General features: G+C 48.0%; 1 protein-coding gene across 4 annotated transcripts in view; it reads right to left on the reverse strand.

The window, feature by feature from the left end:
• The window catches only part of CSMD2 (CUB and Sushi multiple domains 2), a gene marked incomplete at its 5' end in the record, with an annotated part of 547039 nt that overhangs the window by 244033 nt on the left and 280500 nt on the right, over positions 1-22506 (reverse strand). For all 4 annotated transcript variants that reach the window (XM_080658115.1, XM_080658114.1, XM_080658113.1 and 1 more), the window contains 4 exons: positions 1962-2083; positions 12337-12461; positions 13103-13190; positions 18349-18426. In XM_080658115.1, the coding sequence (XP_080514241.1) occupies positions 1962-2083; positions 12337-12461; positions 13103-13190; positions 18349-18426 (413 nt within the window). The remainder of the gene's footprint in view (positions 1-1961; positions 2084-12336; positions 12462-13102; positions 13191-18348; positions 18427-22506) is intronic.

Raw genomic sequence — 22506 nt, forward strand, 5'->3', positions numbered from 1 at the left:
CCAATAAATTTGAAAACTTAATAAAATGGCTTCAAGAAAAAACAGATAATATAAGTAATCTTTTTGTCATAAAATGATAAACCTATAGTTTCAAATCTTCCAAAAAAGAAACATCAGACCCAGATAATTTTTCCTGAAATGTTCCATGAAACTTTCAAAGCTATTCCAATCTTCCACTTTTAGTTTCATAGTATAGAAGAGGAGAAACACTCTACATCATTTTATAAGGTTAGCAATATTTAACAAAATCATCTGGCAAGGGTAATGTAAAAAAAAAAAAGCCAATCTCACTAACAAAATAGAAGCAAATTACTAAATAAAATATTAGCAAATCAATCATAGGCATGTATAAAAATGATAATGCTAAATGACCAAGATGAGTTTATACCAGGAATGTGAGGTTGGTTTAACATCAGAAAAATCAACCGATGTAGTTCACCATACTAAGAAAATAAAGGAGCAAATCATATTAATAAGTATGCAAGGGTACTAGATAAAAGTCAATGTCCATTCACAATAAAAGTTCTTAGCAAATCGCCCTAACCGGTTTGGCTCAGTGGATAGAGCGCCGGCCTGTGGACTGAAAGGTCCCAGGTTCGATTCCGGTCAAGGGCATGTACCTTAGTTGCAGGCACATCCCCAGTAGGAGGTATGCAGGAGGCAGCTGATCGATGTTTCTCTCTCATCGATGTTTCTAGCTTTCTATCCCTCTCCCTTCCTCTCTGTAAAAAATCAATAAAATACATTTAAAAAAAAATTAAAAAAAAAAAAGTTCTTAGCAAATGAAGATTAGGAAAAAAACAAATAAAAAAAAGCTTCAGCAAATATTATAATGATGAAGTAAATATTCTATTTAACATCAAACAATGACAAGAGTGCCCACCATCATCACAGTCATTTGACATTATATTTGAGGTTTAAGTCAGACCATTGGGGCAAGAAAAGAAATGAAGAGAAGGTATAAAGACTGGAAAGTAAGAAATAAAACCATCAATTTTTTGAAGATGATGATTGTCTTATATAGAAAATCTCAAATAATTCACAGATAAATTATTACAAGAGAATTGCTATATACAAAGATCAAAGAATAAAAATTAATTGCATTTTAAACATCAGCAAGAAATAGGTAGAAAATAAAAAAAATTAAAAAATATGATTTATAACAGCAACAACAAACATAACACATCTAGGAGTAAATATGTTAAGAAATGGTGTAAGATCTGTAATGGAAAAATTCCAAAAGTTTATTGAAAGCCATTAAAGAAGTCCTAAGTCAACAGAGAGAAATACCATACTCATGGACCAGAAGACTCAGAATTACAAATGTAACCATTCTTTTCCAACTGATCTATAGTTTGGTATAATTAAAGATTCCAGCAGTTTATTTTGTGGATCTTGGCAAGATAATTGTAAAATTTATGAGAGAACAAAGGGCATGTCACCAAAAAAGAGAACTAAATGTGTGAAAAGATGTGTATAGCATTGCAAAACTACACACAACAACATAGATAAATCTTAGGGACATAATTTTGAGTGAAGTTGATTAAGAATATATACAACATGACTACCTTTATATGAAGTTCAAATGCTGGCTTACTAGACAATGTAATTTTTAGACACATTTATGTGTAAACTGTAAACAAAGAAAGAGGAATGATAAACACACAATCAAGGTAGAGTGTACCTGAGGGATAGGGAATGGGATGGGGCTGATGAGGGATATACATCACTAAGGTAACTGGGATTTGGCTATGCAGGTGTCTATTGCATTGATGTTCTTTATATCTTACATATATTTTGCTTTTTATCTACTTGATATTGAATAAAAACAGTTTTAAAGATTTGCCTACAAAGAACCCACCACAACTAAGTTCTGAGTTTGAAACCCTTGTAGACCAATTGTCTCCAACCGAGCCCTGTCCACAGGACACTGCCCATGCTCCCCAAGGCAGGAGCCTTACCTTGGCAGGGTTGAGTGCTGTGATGATCCACACACAGTGTGCATTGTTGTCATATTGAATGGGGAAATTGGGGGAAGTGATGATGCCCGAGGGGCCTCGAAGGTGGGCATCACACATGCGGGCTGCAGAGAGAAGATGAAAGTTTCGTTTAGATTAGGTCCAGTTCCCATCCCCACCTCTCACCCCCTGCCCAGAAGAGACTGAAGTCTGTACAGTCTCAACCCAGGTATAACCTTCTACTTTCTGTTTTCTTCACTCGTAGCTCTCATGGGTTCAGAGGGAAGTCACAGTTCCTGGAGCACTGGGGTAGGGGGAGTCCCCACATGCCCTGCCTAACCTGCTACCCTGTGTGCAGCGATGAGCTTCCATGGTCAAGCTAAGCCAGCCCCCGACCCCAACTCCACTATGATCAGCAGCTCAACTCCACCAAGAGGGTGTGGCCTGGTACTCCTCATGTAACCTAAATCTAGGTGGGCCCCAGTCATCCGTAGGCCTGCTGAGGTGCCCATGCTTTGCTCTGCTGACCTGTCTATGCTTCCCCATTTGCTCTCTCAGGCCTCCTGAACTAGAATCTCAGGGTGTCCTTGTCAAGGCCTCCTCACTAGGTCTCAGAATGTCTGTGCCCAAGGACTCTGCCAAGGCCCCCAGCTCAGCCTGGACCAGGCAACCTGAGTGACCTCAGTGCCAATCAAGGCCTCCCCATTTCCCTCCACACACCCCGCAAATGCCTAAAACAGGCTTTTGACGGGAAGCATAAAGACTCAAGGTGAATTAGAAGAAGTGCTCTACTCAAGTAGATATAAAGTGTTATCAATCACAGCTTAATTTAATTAAGCCCCTTAAAATAGCTTCTGAACTAATTAGATTAAGTAGTGATTGATAACAGTTAAGGTACTACATTGTATCTAGGTGTTTGCCTTCTTTAAAAACGTGTTCTTTAGTTCTAGCCACTTCATTCTTCAATGTTAGTGCTCAGCTATTTTAATAAAGAGTTCTATGAGCCTGTTTCATTGCTGCCCACATGGCAATTTATCCTAATTGTAGGCAAAGTGCCGAAAGGTAAAGAAATAGTGAGCAAACGCAGCAAGCCTAAGTATATGAAATGAAAGTGGTGTCAGGCCTGGTTTCCTCTGATGGGGCAACATATGCTGGAGCTCCTCTCTGTGTGTGCATGGGGCCAGGTTCAACCTTTCCCAGGAACCCTTCCTGGAGGGTCTGGGAAGCGGCTCCCACAGCTTCCGGACATAACTCATCCATTCTCATTTCAGATGCTCATTCCTGCACTCACTCATTCCAACATTTATTGAGTGCCTATCAGGGGCCAGGCAGGGTGTGGGGAGGAAAACCATCTAAGACGCAGCCCTCTCTGCAGGGCCAGCAGCTTGCGGAGGAAGCAGGTATGGAAACAGCATCAGGCGGAGCTGTCAGAGAGTTATCTGCAAGAGGCGGCTGGGTCAGAATTGCTCCTTCTCTTCTAGTTCATCGCTGTCAGTGGGGGAAGTTCCTGGTGGCATGCCCTCAGCCTGGCACCCAAAGGATCTTCTCCCTCATCCTGAGCTCAATGTCAGCTGAGTCTAGTTTAAACAAGGGCCCAGGAGAACCCTCTCCTCCATTCCCCTTGTGGGCGTCCAGCTGCTTCTGTAAGTCTGTGCAAGAAACACTTCAATTCACAGGTCGTGCTTGATAAAACTGGGCCTGAAGGCAGCTGCCATGGTGAGGAGAGTTCTCTTTTTTGCTGACATGCCCTTTGTTCTCTCATAAATTTCACTAGTCCGGACCTCAAGACCCTCACCAATGGCGTCCTCAACCCTTTCATATCTGCCTTTGATTAATTCTACCATCCACCTTCTCTATTCCTAATCCGGGATGCCAGGTTCTGCTCCTATTGGGTTTTAAATCTACTTGCTTTAAAGAAGTTAGAAAACCTCTCTGATTCTATTCTTCACCTGTAAGATGGGGCTAGTGACATCTCCCGAGGAGGCATGATAGGATGCAGGTACCTGAGATAATGGATGTGAAGGCTCACCCAGGACCTGGGGCATCGTCAATATTCAACAAAGGGGAGCCGAGATGGTGGGACTTCCGATGCCTGTTCATTCCATTTCACAATGTCCAAGATTTCTCTCAAGGCCCGAGAGCTTTTTCTACCTTTCCTGAAGTTGCTTTTCATATGACTTCCCCCCGTGACCCCACTTGAGACTGACATTACTAAACAAATTAGAATAAGATCATCAAAACCAAGGCCTTGACCCCAGCCTACCTCTGCGAAGAGGACCTGTGGATCCAGAGCCCTAGCCCTGGGAACCCTCACAACCTCCACCAGCATCATCTTACACCTCTTCTGGAAAGCCGGGTTTCGCTGCCTGAAAAGCCCTCAGCCTCAGACTCAATTTATCCTGCACTTGTTTCCAAAAATTAGATGGTATTTGCAGTCTGTTGAAATATGCTGAAGGTAATTAGAGAGAACAGGTCAAACAGGCATTTACCACTTTAAGAGCTTAGAGGGAATTAATTAAAATATTACAATCTGCAGATATTTAGCATGGAGCACCTTAAAACAGGTTCAGAATGGAGCATCAGCTACTTTTTTTTCCCTCTGCAGTCTGGGTGAGGTCAGGGGGTCTGTGGACAGACAGACTTCCCCCTGAACAGCCAGCCCCTGGGATCCCACCAACAGATGGCTAGCTCATGGCTGCAACCCACACAGGCTGACAAAATGGTGGATGCTCAAACAAGGTCTGAATTAATGAATACACACATGTTGATGTTTCTCTTTTTGCCTTTTCCCATCACATTTTCTGCTGGATAGCTTTCAGACTTCTCCAGAGCCTTCCATGTCTGGGCTCTGCAGCCATTCCCTCTCTTCCTCTGGACATCACTACCATATAACAGGGTGCTATTCCAGGGGACACAATCGGGACCCACAGCCAGCTCTGGCACTGCAACAACTTGGCACCAAAAAGGAAACTGCTTCAGATGCAAATGCCTTTGGTATTCTATCTTCTCCCCAAATCTGATTCCCATACTGTTCCATGCTGCCCTCTCTTGCTTCTCCTACTACTGACTTGCCTCCTCCTCCTTTCCACATCCCCAACACCAAGTCTAAGGCAAACAAACCTGGCTGGCATCTGCAACATCTCTCTGTACCTCCTGCTCCAGGTCTTGCCTTGATTGAAGCCCGTCTCCCCTCCCCAGTCCACTGCTTCCTCTGCAGTCCTCTGTAGTGGAGAGCTTTCTCTCACCTCCTCGAGGTCGTCGCTCCACAAACAGTTGCTGAACCCCTGGAGGAACTCCTCTCTGACTTTCGTCTAGACCTCATTCCAACACCAACATTTTTTCTCCACCCATCAGCTCCCTGTCCCCTCTTCTGTCCTTATCAAACCTAGAGCCCATGGTCCACTATTATGATTATTTTCTTGCAAATCCATCCAAGTCTCTTGTTCCTTTTTCCTTTCATCAGTTGCTTGAAAAACATCAATTATGGATGAACCTCTCCACCTATGTTCTCTAGATCTGCCCCCAGAAGGTTGAGCTTTTCAGAGAAAAATCACATGAGCAGAAAGATTGACATCACTATAAATTCCTGATTATTCACCTTAAAAAATCCTAGATATTTCCCAGCAACTCTGCCATTTAGCTCTATTGAGCTCATTCTCCTACTCTGCACAAAGACCCTTTCATTCCTTCTATCTGTCCCTCGGACCTCTCACCCTTCCTCTTGTTTCCCTTACTCTCAGTTGATGGCCTTGCTTTAGTCTTTATGGATGAAACAGACAACACCTGGCAGGCACATACTCTCTCTCACCCCCACTTCTGCAATCCTGTGTGCTTATGTGCTCATCTTCCCTTCAGTTCCTTTGCCTTTTAAGAGGCCAGCCCCCCTGCCCAAAGTCATCCATGTCCTTGGGCATACCCAGGATTTGCTGCTCTGGGCCCAAGAGAGTCCATCTGTGAGATCTAACTCCATCATCCCATTCTCTCCCCTGCCGCCTATGCAACCAGCAGAGCAACTTGATCTTGAGATATTTGCTATCCTAAATCATAGGTCCCTCCAGCCTTCTGGTTCCCTCATTTTCCCGCATCATTCAATCCCCTGCTGACCCTTCTTCTTTCACTAGTCTGAACCTCAAGACCCTCACCACTGGCTCCTTCAACACTCAAATATGCCTTTGATTAATTCTACCATCCACCTTCTCTATTCCTAATCCTGGGTGCCAGGGAGCTGCTTGGAGCACCATGGTACCACCACAGATTCATGGTTTGCCATTGTAATTGAAGCTTCTGCTCAAGTCAGCCCTTTTCCTTTTCTTTGCTCAGTTTCCTCGACAATTTCTTACAAGAAAAACTTCAACCATTTGCCACTCAGTTGAGACACGTAACCCCAATTGACCTCTCTGGAGGATCTAACCGTAGTGACCCTTCTCTCTTGGTGAAACTCGCATTCACTGGCTTTTATGACGCCTCCCGGCTCTTCTACCTCTCTGACCCTTAGCTCCCTCCTTGGCCATTAACTTGTTAAAAGTAGTTGTTTGGATCTGGGTAAAGAGTACAAAGGAGTTCTTTGCACATTTCCTGCAAAATTTCTGTGAGTTTACAATTTTAAACCAAAACTTAAGTTACCAAAAAGTGGGCGAGAGCGATGTTCTATGTGGTTCCATCCAACAAACTGACTCTGAAGGATGTGCAGGTGCAATTTTCAGGAAGTGTAGGATGGAGCCTTTGGAGTCAGGGTTTGAATTCCAGCTCCACTGATTAGCTTTGTGCCCTTGGGCGAGTAGATTGACCACACCAAGCCTGAGCTAAACATGAAATATGGATATTGCCACATTCTTCATAAAGAAATTATGAGGAATATCTACTACAGTGCTTTATACAAGTATAAATAGCTCAATAAATGGGAGCTTTATCGTTACTGCATATGGGACTCAGGGAACAATGGAGGGAGAGGAGAGGAGGTAGGTGTAGGCTCGAGGTAGGAGTGGGGGAAGGGAAGTGAGGAGGATGAAAACTCAGAAAGTTGGTGTTTAAGCAGTAGGCCCAGGAAGCTGATCCAGCAAAGGCCACCAGGAAAGAAGATAGTCACCTGCAATTTTCATGGCCTTTAGTTTAGCTGGTTGGTGCCATATTTTCCATGTTTCATTCCCACTGTGTGAGAATGAGGGAGGAGATTCAGAGCAGTTCAGTGACTTGCCCTGGGCTACATGTGCATTAACACCAAGGTTGGAACTTGAACTTAGGCCTCTGAGTCCTGAGTCTGGTGTTCTAGCTGCCCCTCTGTATTTTAAACAGATATATAAATGTGCATGTATGTAATATGTGTATGTAAATATATATGTATGTATACAGCAAATAGTGGGTTTCTCCACAAAGGAAAAAAAATAATGTATTGTTTTCTGTAGATTATCTCAGTAACTGTAAGTATCTCATCTGGGGCTGGTACCAAGTCCTATTCTCTGTCAACTCCATTTTGTGGTCACAAGAAACCAGGTCTCCTGGTTGTCAATTTGGTCCTCTTCATTCTATCAGTGGCTTATAAACAGTGTTCCCTGGAGACTCAGGGGTTCCTTGGAAGTAGCTTAGGGGCTGCTGAGAGTGGTGAGTTGCGAGCAACTCCCAATCCCCTGTCCCGACTGCAGTGCGAGACCTCCTACCTGCATCTGTTTTATTTTCTGTGAAATCTCATTTTAAAATACTAAGCCCCATATATAAAATAAGTCCAGTAAGCCCTTTATTATATACTAGAGCAGTGGTTCTCAACCTTTCTAATGCCACGACCCTTTAATACAGTTCCTCATGTTGTGGTGACCCCCAACCATAAAATTATTTTCGTTGCTACTTCATAACTGTAATTTTGCTACTGTTAATGAATCGTAATGTAAATATCTGTGTTTTCCGATGGTCTTAGGCTCTACAGCAGTGGTTCTCAACCTGTGGGTCGCGAACTGCTAGCAGGGTCGCCTAAGACCATCGGAAAACACAGATATTTACATTACGATTCATTAACAGTAGCAAAATTACAGTTATGAAGTAGCAACAAAAATAATTTTATGGTTGGGGGTCACCACAACATGAGGAACTGTATTAAAGGGTCGTGGCATTAGTAAGGTTGAGAACCACTGTACTAGAGGCCTGATGCACGAAAATTCATGCAAGGGTAGGCCTTCCTTCCCCCAGCTGCCGGCACTGGCTTCCCTCTGGCTCTCGGGACGGGCTACTTCCCTCCGGCCTGGCTTCATCAGGAAGGATGTCTGGAATGACTTCTGGAAGACATCCAGTCTAATTAGCATATTACCCTTTTATTATTATACTGTTCTGCCTCTATCTGGGGCTGAATGGAGTTCATATAACAGTGCTTCAGGTGCCCTCAATATCCTTTGGAAGATCACAATTTTCTAGGGGTCAAAGTAGATGCTTATTTCTTTAGGTGGGAGGGAAACAAAAGAAAGGCCTGTGAATGCCTGATGTCAGATTCCAAAGTGAGGGCACAGTGCCACAGCATTCATTCATTTCAATCACCGATTCATGCAGGTTGTCTTTAAACATTTGTGGAGAGCCTATTATTTGCCAGGCCTCATGTTTTAGTGTAATTAACGGTGTGGACAAGGAATACTTAAAATCACATCACAACTGAAATGCATTAGAGGAGAAACAATGCTGCTATATGTGTGGTGACAGATCCTCTTCCGAATGTGATCTCTGGGTGACCTGCTATTAGTGCAGCTATCCTGGAATTCAGAGTTTTGTCCCTTTTATATTCTTAAAGTGAGGTTTACTTAAACTCAAAACTAGAGGTTTGAAAAGAAAAACTTTCAAAACTGCCCAAATAAAAGGACCCTTGAATCTAATATCTACCTCAGCCCTTGGCCTTCAGCGCTGCCCGGGACAGCTGGCCCAAGCTCAAACCCAGGAGCCTTTGCCTTTGCTCTCTCTCCCTTGCGATAATCTGAGAGAAGCAGGGAGGGGGGAGCAGCAGGAAGGTGAACCTGCCCTGAGAACCCCTCTCCATTGCAGTAAGTGCTGGCCACTCTCTATCGCGTGGCTTATTTGCTTTTTGCCATCACTAACCAGGGGAAGTTCTGATTTCCCAGTTCACAATGAGGACCCTGTGGCTAAAACAAAGATGAAGGAACCTGCCCAGGGCCAGCAAGCTAGAGTTGTGATCCAGATCAAAGTCTGTGTGCCTCCAAACTGTGCCATTGCAATGTGATCTGGCAAGACAGTGAGGGACAGGCTTTTAAAAGACCCCATGGCCATGGCCGCTAGAGGCTGTGGTGGGCCCCCAGGCATGGGGAAGCTAAATCCCAACAGTGTTTATTAGCAGTTTAAACCAAACCTGTGTGCACAAAAGCCTCAGAGCCACACTGGGATGTTTCTACACAAAAGCTTTCAGTCCACTGCCTCATCTAGTCCTTGCTGTAATGTCACGAAGTAGTTTTCTATAATCTGCCTTTACCAGGAAAAGAAGAGGTTCAGAGAGGTGAAGGCACTGGCCCAAGGACAACTAAAAAGTGGTGATGGTTGTGTTTGAACCCAATTTCCCTGGCTTGGTTTTCCATGATTCTTCCCAGCTGCAGAGTGGCAGTGGATAAAACGAGAAGAGCTGTGAAAAAGCTCAGCCCAGTGCTTAGTTAACAGTGTAGCAGAGAGTGCAGAGTCCACTGGGTCAAAACCACTGGAGGATGTCAGGGGGACACACAACACGTCTGGAGAAAAAGGTGAGCATATTACTCAATTGGGAACTTCCTTCCAAAACACTGGCCCTTGGGCATATTCATGTAAGTGACTGCCATTACTAACAGGACAACCTTCCCTCCATGAAAAGATCTTGGTGAGAGGTCAGATCTCACCACTGCCTAAAGATACTGTTATTCTGGCTCCTCAAAAGGAATTTGAAAACAATAGATTGGTACAGGGTCCCTGGTCTTCAGATTTGATAATTCTATGTCTTTCTACACAGCTGGTGTCTGGCTCCTTGGAATTGGAGTGTTGTGCCAATCAATTATTCATCCATTCAATCATCCATTCAAGACATGTTACTGACCCAACTGGTGTGGTTGCTGGTTGGGCGGTCATGGTTTGATTCCCGATCAGGGCACATGCCCGGGTTTCTGGCTCAATTCCCAGTAGGGGGTGTATAGGAGGTAGCCAATCAATGATTACCTCTCATCATTGATATTTCTATCCCTCTCTCCCTCTCCCTTCCTCTCTCTGAAATAAATAAAAAGCATATATATATATATATATATATATATATATATATATATATACACACACACACACACACACAGTATATACACTGAGTGGCCAGATTATTATGATCTCTGAACGCATATATAATACACACACACACACACACACACACACACACACACACACACATATATACACATATATACTAGAAGCCCGATGCACGAAGATTCGTGCTAGAATGGGCTTTCCTTTCCCTGGCTGCTGGCACTGCCTTTCCACTTTGGCCCAGCCCCTTTCTGCTCAGGCCCTGGAGCCACCTCTTTTGGCTCTGGGAGCCACCTCTTTCTGCTCCGGCCCCGCCTTTCCACACTGCCCAGAGGCCCTGAGAGCCCAGGGGTGGGGCAGAATGCCTGCATCGTGGCCATGGTGATGATGCAAGCGTCCTGCCCCCGTCACTTGGCACCTGTGTATGCAAATTAACTTCCATCTTTGTTGGGTTAATTTGCATATCACTCCTGATTGGCTGGTGGCATAGCAGAGGTACGGTCAATTTACATGTTTGTCTATTATTAGGTGATATATATGTGTGTGTGTGTGTGTGTGTGTGTGTGTATATATATATATATATATATATATATATATATATTTTTTTTTTTTTTTAAAGGAGAGAAGACATGTTACTGAACACCTACTAAGTGCCAGGTCCTGTTTTGTGAACAAAATAGAAGTCCTTGCCCTTGAGAGCTTATCATCTAGCATGATGATATCTGATTCTTGTCCAGCACTCCCCAATTTATAAAGGTTCCTATATCCACAACTCCATTTGACCTTCACATTAACACAAGATGGAGTAGGATAGGTACCATTATCTATCTTTACCAGTAAGAACAATAGCCCCAGGAAAATTAATGACTTGCCAAACAGCCCATGGCCAGCTGGTGGGAAAGCTGAGAGTTATAACCCAAGACTTCTTCTTTTGTTTGATGTTTAAAAAATATTAGCTAAGTGGAATCTTTGAAATAATATAGCTAAAACTAGTGGGAACACAAAGTACATTATTCATTGGTGATCAGAGCCACCTGGAAGTTGAGCGAGAATGAATAAAACTAAGGCACATTTGAAAATAAGTTCAGAACCCTCTTCCAGATGACTTATCAAACCCATTAAAAAAGGAGTGGGTTTCCTCAGTGTAGTCACGATCAGAGTTCTTTTCCCTGGACCCCTTACTCTGCATGGATCTCACAGTGATGCATGTGCCTGCAGATATGCAAAAATCTCCTTACACTGGAAGAACCCAGACTGTAACTTTAACACGGGCAACACGCCTTCTCTTCCAATGGGGTGCTCGAAAGAGCACCTGTTGGCTTTGTTTACGAACTCCAGAGCGAGTGCTTATTCCTGCACCAAGACTGAGTCCGGGTCATACGCACGAACAGCAGAAGGAGAGATGCACAGACTGTAGGGAATTAAAAGCCGCCTCCCGGTGCCCTGGGGAATGAGGCCAGGGCTTCTCTAACAGAAGCAGCTGCTGTTCTGTCCTCACAATGGCACACACTCAGGTCTGTAATTTTAAGATTGTTTGGGGGATGAGGGCTTGGCCAGCCCAACCTCGGTACATGTGACATCTGGGGACATGAGTGGCATGGCCCTGAGAACAAGGTGCCCAGGTGTGGGGCTAGAACAGAGAGCCTCTGAGATAGGTACATATGCTCTGCTTAGCTAAGAGCACCTTCAGAAGGGCAGGCCTGTTTACTGTGAGTATGTGGAGAGAAACATACATTGAGATTCAGGGATCAGGATGTACATGTGTTATAATGGAGGGATTAAAGGTGACATTATGAGGGTGACTCCCCTTCCTATTTAGGTGTAGGTATAACATCTGTGCAATGAGCTAGCAACCTGTTGCATATGTGCTCCCCCATTAGATTGAAAGATCCATGCAGGGCCATTGTTCTCTTCCCCACTCCTGGATCTCATCATCGTAGTGTAGACCTGACACAGCAAAGGTGCTAAATAAATGTAAGTGGATCAGTAAATGAATGCAGGATCCGAGGCCTGGGGAGCAGTGACAGTGGGTTAAGCCAGCCTGGATGGGAGCCCCGGCCTCAGGCGCTAAGAGCTGGGCTCCATCCTCCACACCCAGCCCGGCGCTCTGGCCAGCCTCCCTTTCCCAAAGCACCCTCACCTCGGCAGACCGGCCTGTGGTCGCTCCAGGCCGCAAACATGTCGCTCACTTTCATACAGGTGATCCGCTTGGATCCTTGCAGGTCATAGCCCTCGTTGCAGGTGAACTGGATGCTGGATCCTAACCTGGGAGACAAGGTGCGTCTGTGAGCTCGATCCTGGGCCTACCCCGGGGGCCTCCTGCTTCCACAAAGTATCACCTCAACCTTACTTCTGTTCTGGCCCTTGATCACTACAATTTTATCACTTAAAATCTCCATTTTTTGACCACTGAATGGTTTTAGGATTACGTCAAAAGGTGACTTTGTGAGCAAAACAGTAATTCTCTAAGTATCAATTAGGACAGCTAAGAGTGGGTGGATGATACACAAAACTTTAATCAAAATTGAGAATTAGGGGAAGAAGCCAAATAGAAACTTTGTGAAATGCACCATCTTGGGGCCCTAGGGTCTCCCAGGTTATCAGAGGCACAAGCTGCTTGCTGGCATGGCATTCCTGATGACAGTGGTCCTCTGTACACTAAGAATCCGTTTGCAGGTGACACTATAGTCTATAGCTCTCCCCTTCCCCTTCAGGCAAGGGCGCTATTCCCAGAACTGGACTAGGAAAGAATGTCAGAGGCCACAGCACTTCTCCAGAAAGTGTCTATTCCTGTATCCACACCATCCTCCACCCTCCACCTCCTGGAAGGCCAGACAGCCCCTTCCTTCCCCCCTGCAGCCCATCCCACCCTCCTTGCAATCACAAAGTTCCCAAACAGATCTTACCTGAAATCTGAGCCTAGTCTTTTGCCCCTTTCAGGTATGCCAGGGTCTGGACACATATTATGCCCTTGGGACACACCAATCTGAGTTACTACAAGGCAAAAACAGCACATACAGAGATGGGTGACCACAGGAAGCACTGGCTGGTGGTGTCTCGGGGAAGGGACCCAGAGACAGAATGAGGCCCTGCTCCGTTGGGGCTGGGTGGGGCTGCTGGGATCCACTGGGCTTGGGACTCCTCAGTGTGCAAGCTGGGGAGCTGCTTTTGACAAATTCCTTTGGGAAATCCATCTAGAGCATGTGGGCACCCCAACCCAACACCAGGTCCCTCATCCTGCACCAGCAGCGGAGGTGGATGGTCTACAGCCCCGTGACCTCCTCACCTTGAGCTTTGGATCTGGGGGTGGTGACTCTAGATGAAATGAGCCCCCCAACCTCAGCCCCAAATGAAGAAATGACTCAAAGAAAGTTAAATAAAAGGTGGATGCGTGGTCAGAAACGGTAAAGAATGTAAGAGAAAGCTGCAGTCTGAAGTTCAAAGTAGAGACTTTCGCTCAAACACAGATATTTCTGCTGAGAAACCTCTTCCCATTAGACACTTCTCAGGCCTGACTGAGCAGTAACCAGAGCACCCCCATCCTTGTGCCCCTCGCCTCTGGTCAAGGGCACCGTGCACAGAAATGACGCCTGTGGTGGTTCCTGGCAGGCGGTGCGAGGCTCTCACATGGGCCAACACCAGAGTCCTCTTTACAAAGACGATGTGTGCAGGCCTCTCAGCTAAAGGAGAGGCTTGATCAGGGAGCATCAGACACACACAGTTCGTTTTCTTCCGTTTCCGGGGAGGCTGAACACTCTCTGGCCCGTTGTTCTTGAGATGCTCATACTCATGAGGCTGGAACCCACTCACACCCTAGACTCTTGGCTCCGGGGACCAGGACCGGGGGCCAGGCAGACAGCCTGGCCAGAGGAGTTCCACTCAAGGCCTCCCCAGTCCCTTGATCCCAACACCACCAGGCCTCAGGGCCTGCATGATAAGATGGAAATGCAGTCTCCAAAAGCAGAGCAGTTCCTGCCTCCCTGAGATGACAGAAAGTCTGCAGTAACATTCCCCGAGTTGGCCCATTTCTGTCCCACACTCTCGATGTCCCACAATATGAGCAAGGTGCTCCATCACTCACTCACTCACTCACTCACTCACTCCATCACACGAATACACAAAAAGCATTAACTGAGCACAGTAGTGTACACAGCCCTACTATATATCTTGGGGCATGTCAAAATCAGATGTCATATATGACCTGTCCTCAAGAAGCTCCCATCTGAGTGAAGACATGAAACACGGAAACTAACTGTGAAACCGCATGGGGAATTGATCAAAGATGCAGCCACAGGGAGATTCAGAGGGATGACCCATCTCACAGTGCTGAGAGAAGCAAGAAAGGCTGCCTGGAGGAGGAGTTATTGAACATGGACCTTCTGAGATAGCAGGATTTGGATGCACAGTGACAGGAATGACAGCTCAGGCAGACAGACAGGCATGGGGAGTGAGGTGGAAACACAGAAACAGAACTGGGGTTGCCCAGTGTGACCAGAACAGGAGGAAGGGTGATGGGTGAGATGGATGAGTAAAAGGTGAGATGTCAGAGGTCAAACTTTTAAGGGGTTCGAGTATGATCCTGAAAATGACAGGGAGCCACTGAAGAGTCCTGAGTGTGGGAAGTGCAGGAAAGATGTGGATTGCTCATGAGATGCAAGATGAGTTAGGAAGTTGTGTGATTGTCTGGGTAAAGGACAAGAGCCTGGAAGTTGGGACAGACATGGGTTAGTGAGAATGGACTTGGCAAAGAATCACCTGGGCTCATGGAAGACTGGGTGTGGGAGAGCCTTGGGGGAGGGGTGGGGGAGGGGGGAGGAAGCAGGGGACTTCCTGGCCAAGGGATCTGTGAGGAGCTTCACTTTAGACTCAGAGGCTAAAGCTCATTTCTACAGTTAGAAGCCTGGTGTAGACCCTGTTCAAACCTCTAGGCACCCCAGGGTATGGCTGGCCAAGGGATCTGGGAGTTTGGACATCTGCTATCCTCTCATTTATGTGGCAGAACTCATGGCCTCTTGCGTAGCTTCCCTTTCTCTACCATTCCACATCACCAGGTTAAACCCACTCACTCCCACTGGACTCTTACCCCTGCTCCCCTCCCCTCTCTGGCCAAGGCTCTCCTCCAAAGCTTCCACTTGCTAAACTTAGCCATGTCCCCATGGCCACCAGGCCTCAGGGCCTGGATGATAAGAAGGAAATGCAGTCTCCAAAAGCAGAGCCGTTCCTGCCTCCCGGAGCCTCAGTGTTGCAAGCTAGGGAGGCAGAGATAACTGGGACCTCCAGGTTCCCCAGGGCGTGGGAAGGAGAGAGGAGGCTCTGTTCTGAGATGAGGAGGGCAGACTGGAGCTAAGCTGTACTTATGGTTCACCTGTTGGTAAGCCAGCTTCATGTATTCCAACCCTACTGAGGACTTCCCAGCTAAGCTCCCACCTTCTTTAGGCCCTGCCTACTCCACCCTGCCCGTTGATCACACCCACCCCAAAGTCCCTGAGACCACCCATTGGAACCACACAGCCACCTGGTAGCACATCAACAATGGACAGGAATGACTTGCCCCTTTCTTGCCCTCTCAGTCAGCACTGACACCACGCAGTGAGCAGACAAGAGTGGAAGGCTAACAGATGAAGATGCTCTGGACCAGAGAGGAGGGACCCTGGCACAGCCCACCCACCAGGCACATGAAGCACACCTGCTGCCCTCTTTAAATCAGCCAGCCCGAAGGAAGGCCCAGCCACTGTCCAGGAAGTTACAAGCCCAGCAGGGAGCCGCCCACACCTCACTGGTGTCCTGTCTTCCTGGGAGGACTGAGCAGACCACAGCAGCCCCATTCGGACTTTAGGCTCCCCAGGCAACAAACAAACTTAGGTTGCTGAGAGCAGTTTACTGCCTGAATACAGAGGCAAGAGGCTTTTCCCTTATCTTTCTATAATTCCAACCTCTCCTGCCTAATCAAAACCAGTGGCTTGTGTTTGCAGCATTAATTTGCTGTTGACTGCAGAGAGCAGAAGGAGAAGGGAAGGTGAATCTTACTCCCACCCTGTGAGGACCCCTATGGTGAGGAAGAAGCTGAAACATGCTCAGAAAGGCGATGCTTCTATCCAGAGTGAAAGGAGGCATGGACACGTGGGTGGCCAGAACCGATGGTGGAGGATCCATGGTACCCACAGACTGTCTGATGAAGGCAACAAGCAGCGTCCAGGATATGTACGTGAAGAAATTCAGAACATCTGTCCATAGGGCATTTGGGCAGAACACATAGGGTCAGATACCTGCATACACTTGGTTACCTGCCTCAGAGGCAGCTTGAGTCACACAAGGAAATCTCAGAACAAAGACCAGTACCTTGTAACAGAGCGATTCCCCCCTCCCCCCCCAAAAAAGAATAGTTTGCATTATTTCATTAGAACAGGTTTACGAATCTTTCCAAGGGAGTTCTGGGCACCTCTGAGTAGCAATGAAAACCATGGGTCCCCCTCCCCTAAAGTGCACCCACAGCATCACTGTCATTGTTGGCCAGTTCATGGACCTTCTGAATCCTAGGCCAAGAAGGCTCATCTTAGCATCCCCAGAAGGAAGAGAGGGTAAGGTTTCATATCCCCTTTTTACAGATGTGGAAACTGAGACTTAAGTGCCTGGGGCAACACGGTTACCTGAAGACACGATGGGATAAAAACTTGCTCTCCCAAATCTGGGCCATTTCCTTATAGTTTGCCTGAGGCTTCAGGGCAGACTCGGAAATTAAATCGTGCCTGCCTCAGTTCATCTAGTCTCCTATGGCCTATTAGGGCCAGGGCCAGGGTTCGAGCCTTCTCTGCAGACTCCTGGCCTAACCCTCGGCTCTCCTGGCTCCCTGCTTCTTCCCCCGGTCCCTAGTCACACATAGACGTACTGCCTCCTGACTGCTCCCTGTCATCCAGCCTTCTCGGGGGTACAATGACCAGGCGATGGTCCCCAGAGATGGGGAGTGGTACCCCCTCTTGATTGGATGACTTGAAAGACCACAGAAAAATCCCACACCCAGGCTCAGTTCCACTGGGGTCTCAGGACCAAACTGCCTCTGCCCAGCCCCGCTCCCACCACACAAGGCACAGAGCTCTGGGACACCGGTGGCAGCTCCCCATCTCTCAGGAAGCACTGCTCGCACCTCAAGAGAAATAAGCACATGGAGGTGAGATGAGAGGGGCAGGAGGGAGGAGAGAAATAGAGGAGGAGGAGAAAGCAGAGAAGGTGAGGAGGAAGGAGGGGGGAACGTGGAGGGAGAGACTGAAGGATGTGAGATGCAGAGGGTAAAGGAAGGAAAGGGAGGAGACAGAAAACCGGAAGGCCAGTCATTTGGGGACCACGGAAGGCCCCCCCGCACTCACTTCCAGAATGAAAAGAGAGGGATTCTTGGAAAAATCTCCTTTGCTTTCAAGACCAGCCTTCCAGGTGGCACCCAGAGCCTTCCCCAACCCCTTCCTGTGCTCTAGCCCCAAAGCCTCACAGCATAGGTTCCAATCAGGTATTTCTGGGTGACATCCAGCCCACTCCCCAGTGTTGGATGCCCCCCTTTAAATCTTTCAGACACCAATAGCAGGAACATGTTCCACAGACGTAATTGTCCCCAAGCAGAGAGCCCAGCATTGCCCCACTGGCTCGAGAGGCAGGACCCCCACCCTCTAGTCCACTCTTTGCCCAGCCAGGTCCAGGGACCCTGGTGGAGGTTACTCGGCATTTCTCTCGCTCCCCTTCCCAATCTTGCCACAGGGGCTGGAATTAGGGCCCTGCAGACTCCAAGGTCCCAGCTGGAGGTCACTGACTCCTAGAGAAGGAGCCAGAAAAAGGACGGTCTTAGCAGGTGGAAGTGATTCAAAAGGAAAAATAAAGAGAGAAATGGAGCAGTAATGACTCCCTGGACTACAGTCAGAATGGGAAGTGAGGGAGAAAGAGGAGCGAGGAGGGAGATGGGAAGACGGGGAGGAGGAAAAGGCTGAGGACAGGCCTTTGGGCTGCTCACTGGCCACCAGGTCAGTGTGTCTGTGCACAGAGCCCGGGATGGAGGAAGGCAGGATTGAAGGGAAATCATTCCAGCATCATCTGGCTCCCCCATAGTCACAGCACTGGAGGGTCTGAGGTCAAGTGAGAGGCTGGCAGGGGCCAGCGGGCAGACACTTACACACAGATGTCTTCTGGCTGCTATCTTTGCTGGGCATCAGCTTCACACCTCGAGACTTCAGCTCGATTTGCTTCTTGACTAGAGAGGAAGCAAGAGGGAAAGGGTTTAAGTTATTGTCTGTGATTGGGGATGGGACCTCTGGATTGATCCCTTTCTTGGCTTGGGACTTTCCATGCTGGGTTAACACCAGAAGCCCCTCTAGGCGAGGATACATCAAGGGTAGCATTCAAGCGCAGCAGGCGCCCAGACCTGAAGAAAGAGCTGCTATCCAGGTGGTCCTCTGGGCCAGGCAGACAAGGTGACCTCCCGTGCACCTGGGAATCCCTGCCTGTTGGCTTCCCTGCAGATTCAGCCCTGCCCAGGCTCCAAACCAGCACTGACCTGGTGTGTTAGACTGGATAATGGCACCAAATTGCCACCCTCCCTGAATCCACACCCTTTGCAAGGTGACTGTGTACTCCTTGACTTTGGGTTTGGGCAGTGGAATTTTGGAGGCCTTGACATGTCCAAAGTCTTGAAAAGTGCCAGTCAGATCAGTCTTGCCCCCTGGCATCATTGGGAGGAGAAAGACATGGCTGGTCCCAGGAGGACAAGGGACCCGTGGAGCCAATCAATATAGCCTACACCCGCCGACCTATTGTGGGCGGGAGAAGCTGGGTCCTGGAGGCCTTTGGGGGGTGGTGCCTGGCTCAGGTGCTGGCCTGATGGATTGAACTGGGTTTTGATCCAATCACTGAGTCCAATCTACAGGTTTTTAGGACTTTGCCAAATGACACAGCTAGGGCACCCGAGCCAGAACCCAATTCCAAAGACCACTCCTCTACATCCATCTACCATCTTGTGTGCGACTACCCCAGTTCTCCAGTGCACTCTGCTGGCCTCCAAGGGCTTTGTCCTGTCTCTGGTTAGGTGGCTTGGGGGTATCTATCCAATCCCAGATCCCCGTGGCATCTCACAGCTGGCCTCTGCAGGCTGGTTGACTCAGCCCCACTCAGACTGGTACCCAGCCGTGTTAGCAACATCTGTAAACAGGCACTTCCTAGGTGCCAGGCCCTGGGCTAAGTGCCTCACCAGTTCTTAACATCAGCATCCTTGACTCCTTTCTTTCCTTCCACCCACACCGCTGCATCAGCAAATCTTTCCGAATCTATCCAAATGCAATTCCATGTCTATCATGCTGACCCAACCCTGCACCACTTCTCTCCCTGTTGCCATGGCCTCCCATCTTCCCTCCTGCCCCTGTTATAATCTGTTCTCAACACAAGAGCCAAAGGGATCCTTTAAAACATAAGTGCGCCCATATTACATCTCTGCTCAGAACTCATCAGCAGCAACCCTTGTCTCCTAGAGGGAAAGCTGAAGCCTTTAAAATGGCCCGCACAGACCTATCTGCCCTCCCCATGACCTCAATCACTCTCCTTCAGCCACGGGCCTCTCTGTAGTTCCTATAATATGCCAGGCATGTTCCTGCTCCCGCTGGCCAGTTCTCTAGAAGGCTCTCCCCAAGAAATCTTCATGATTCTTTCCCTGGAAGCATTCATGTAAACACCAGTTCCTCATGGAGGCCTTCTCACACTGCTCCATTCAAAACTACACCTCCAACCCCAACTCTCCCTCCCCTTCCCTACTTTACCTCCCTAACTTTCTCACACACTATGTCATTTACTTATCGAGTCTGGTCACCCCGCATTGCAATGTAAGCTCCACAAAGGCAGGGGTTTTCGGCTATTGTGTTCACTGCTGTATCATCAATGCCTAGAATAGTGCCTGGCACACAGTGGGCACTCAATAATCATTTTATTTGGTCCTTATACACTTAACCATCTTCACCCATAGTTATTATACCTACTTAAAAGACAGTAAAATCAGGGTCCCAGCAGTTAAAGTGATTTGCCCTAGGTCAGTGGTCGGCAAACTCATTAGTCTACAGAGCCAAACATCAACAGTACAACGATTGAAATTTCTTTTGAGAGCCAAATTTTTAAAACTTAAACTTCTTCTAACGCCAATTCTTCAAAATAGACTCACCCAGGCCGTGGTATTTTGTGGAAGAGTCACACTCAAGGGGCCAAAGAGCCGCATGTGGCTCACGAGTCGCAATTTGCCGACCACCGCCCTAGGTCATAGAGATAGCATCAGCTGTGCTCTCTGCCGAACCTCAGCATCTTCTCTTGTGACCTGCCCCCAAAGCAATCTCAGGGGCACCGTCCACCTTCTTCAGCATCTGTCCCTCCCAGCTCAGGCCCTGGAAACTCAGGTAGTTGCTCTGCACTTGCGGTGACGTGCCAATCCTGAATTCAAAGCCCAGGGCGACCAGGTGCGCCAGGGGGCCGCATCCCAGTCCCCCTACCCCACCCCTCTCTGCCTGCATAAAAAAGCTCCCCAAGGATATGTCCCTGCCAAGTTGCTGTCAAAGCTGAACACCTGACAGAATTCAGTAACTACCACAGAGCCCCTGCTTTCTAATGTGCACTCAGACCCTTTTATAAATGTGCATTACTCTCCAAGTGTATCCAGCAGGAAAATTTCCAATGAACACCAACATGGACCATTATTAAACAGAGGGTGTCGGTAGGGGAGCATGCATTATTCAAGCCTAGCTAATAGAGTGCGGCAGGGAAAATTCCTCTGATTTGATCATCCCAAGAGAACGAGAGTGGTCCCAGCACTGCAAGACCAGTTGGAGCTCTTCTCCCTGAGGCCCAGCATTGGGATAGGGGTGTGTGTGGGGTCTCTTTTCCCTGAGGCCCAGCATTGGAGTAGGGGTGTGTGTGGGGGTTCTCTTCTCCCTGAGGCCCAGCATTGGGGTAGGCTGTGTGTGGGGGTCTCTTCTCCCTGAGGCCCAGCATTGGGGTAGGGGTGTGTGTGGGGGTTCTCTTCTCCCTGAGGCCCAGCATTGGGGTAGGGGTATGTGTGGGGGTCTCTTCTCCCTGAGGCCCAGCATTGGGGTAGGGGTGTGTGGGGGGGTTCTCTTCTCCCTGAGGTCCAGCATTGGGGTAGGGGTGTGTGTGGGAGGTCTCTTCTCCCTGAGGCCAGGCATTGGGGCAGGGGGTGGGGGAAGGTCTCTGTCACCCAGTGCGGCCCACGTGAGGTCAGGTCTGTGGAGATGACTGGGCACCTAGCCAAGAAGGAGGAGGTGAGTCAGTCTTCCCAGTTCCCTTGTTTCCAGTTGTCCTGCACACTTGGGAAGGGGGACGGGGAAAGGGCCAGTGCACCATGATGCCATTCCCAGGGCAAATGCTGCATGGGGTTTCCTTGAGGTTGCTGGGGGGGAACCGTGAGGTGTAGGAGGACATGAAGAGGTGTCATGTCCACAGAGCACACTGCGCACTGTGTACATGTGTCTATCAGTACTCACATACACCATGTAACTCACACTCACACATGCTCTTGTGCTGAATGTGAACAGTCAGGGTTCCCAGGAGAGGAGTGCGGGCTTTAACTGGTTGATGGAAATCTTACTAGGTGCATTCATCTCCTGCGAATGATAATGCCTACAGGAGACTGCCAGGCTGCTCCATTCATCCTTTATATTCTGGTTAATTACAAGACATTTCCCCGCTGCTGTAAAGGTTAGCGGGACACATGGTACACATTTAGCTAGAAGAATCTGGCAATACAAATGCCTCTCCAGCCTGCAGCATGAGTTATTGGGCTGAGCTAGCCGGAGACAGGACCTGTGAGTAGAGAGGAGAGGGAGGTCTGACCTGTCTCCAAGGCTCTGGGAATCTCGGGTGGTGGAACCTGCAGTTTCTGCTCTCCCCAATGGATTCAAACTTCCCTCCACAGGGCGATCATGCCCTAACCTTGATCATCCCCCTTCCCCACCACTGGGCTGTCCTGCTGGCTGGAGCATCCCCTCATTTCCCCCCCCACCCACCCCACACAAACCTACTCCCTCACCAAATCCAATTCATTCCAATTCATTCAACCTTAAAAAAGTTTCCAATGTGTACCTTCTTTCCATGTTCTAAGCCACTCCTGCCCTAAACTCATCATTTTCGCTTGGATTTTGTTCACTGATTCAGTCTCTTCTAGCCCATCTTTAAAAATGTTGCAGAGCGTGATCTTTTAAAAACTGAAATCTGATCTCCCCTTTGAAAACATGGATGTGCCTCCTGCACTCTGTCCCTCCCTTGTCACAGAGGCCTGCCTCGC

The sequence above is a fragment of the Plecotus auritus genome, assembly GCF_963455305.1.
Source record: "Plecotus auritus genome assembly, chromosome: 2".
In the NCBI taxonomy this organism is placed as follows: Eukaryota; Metazoa; Chordata; class Mammalia; order Chiroptera; family Vespertilionidae; genus Plecotus; species Plecotus auritus.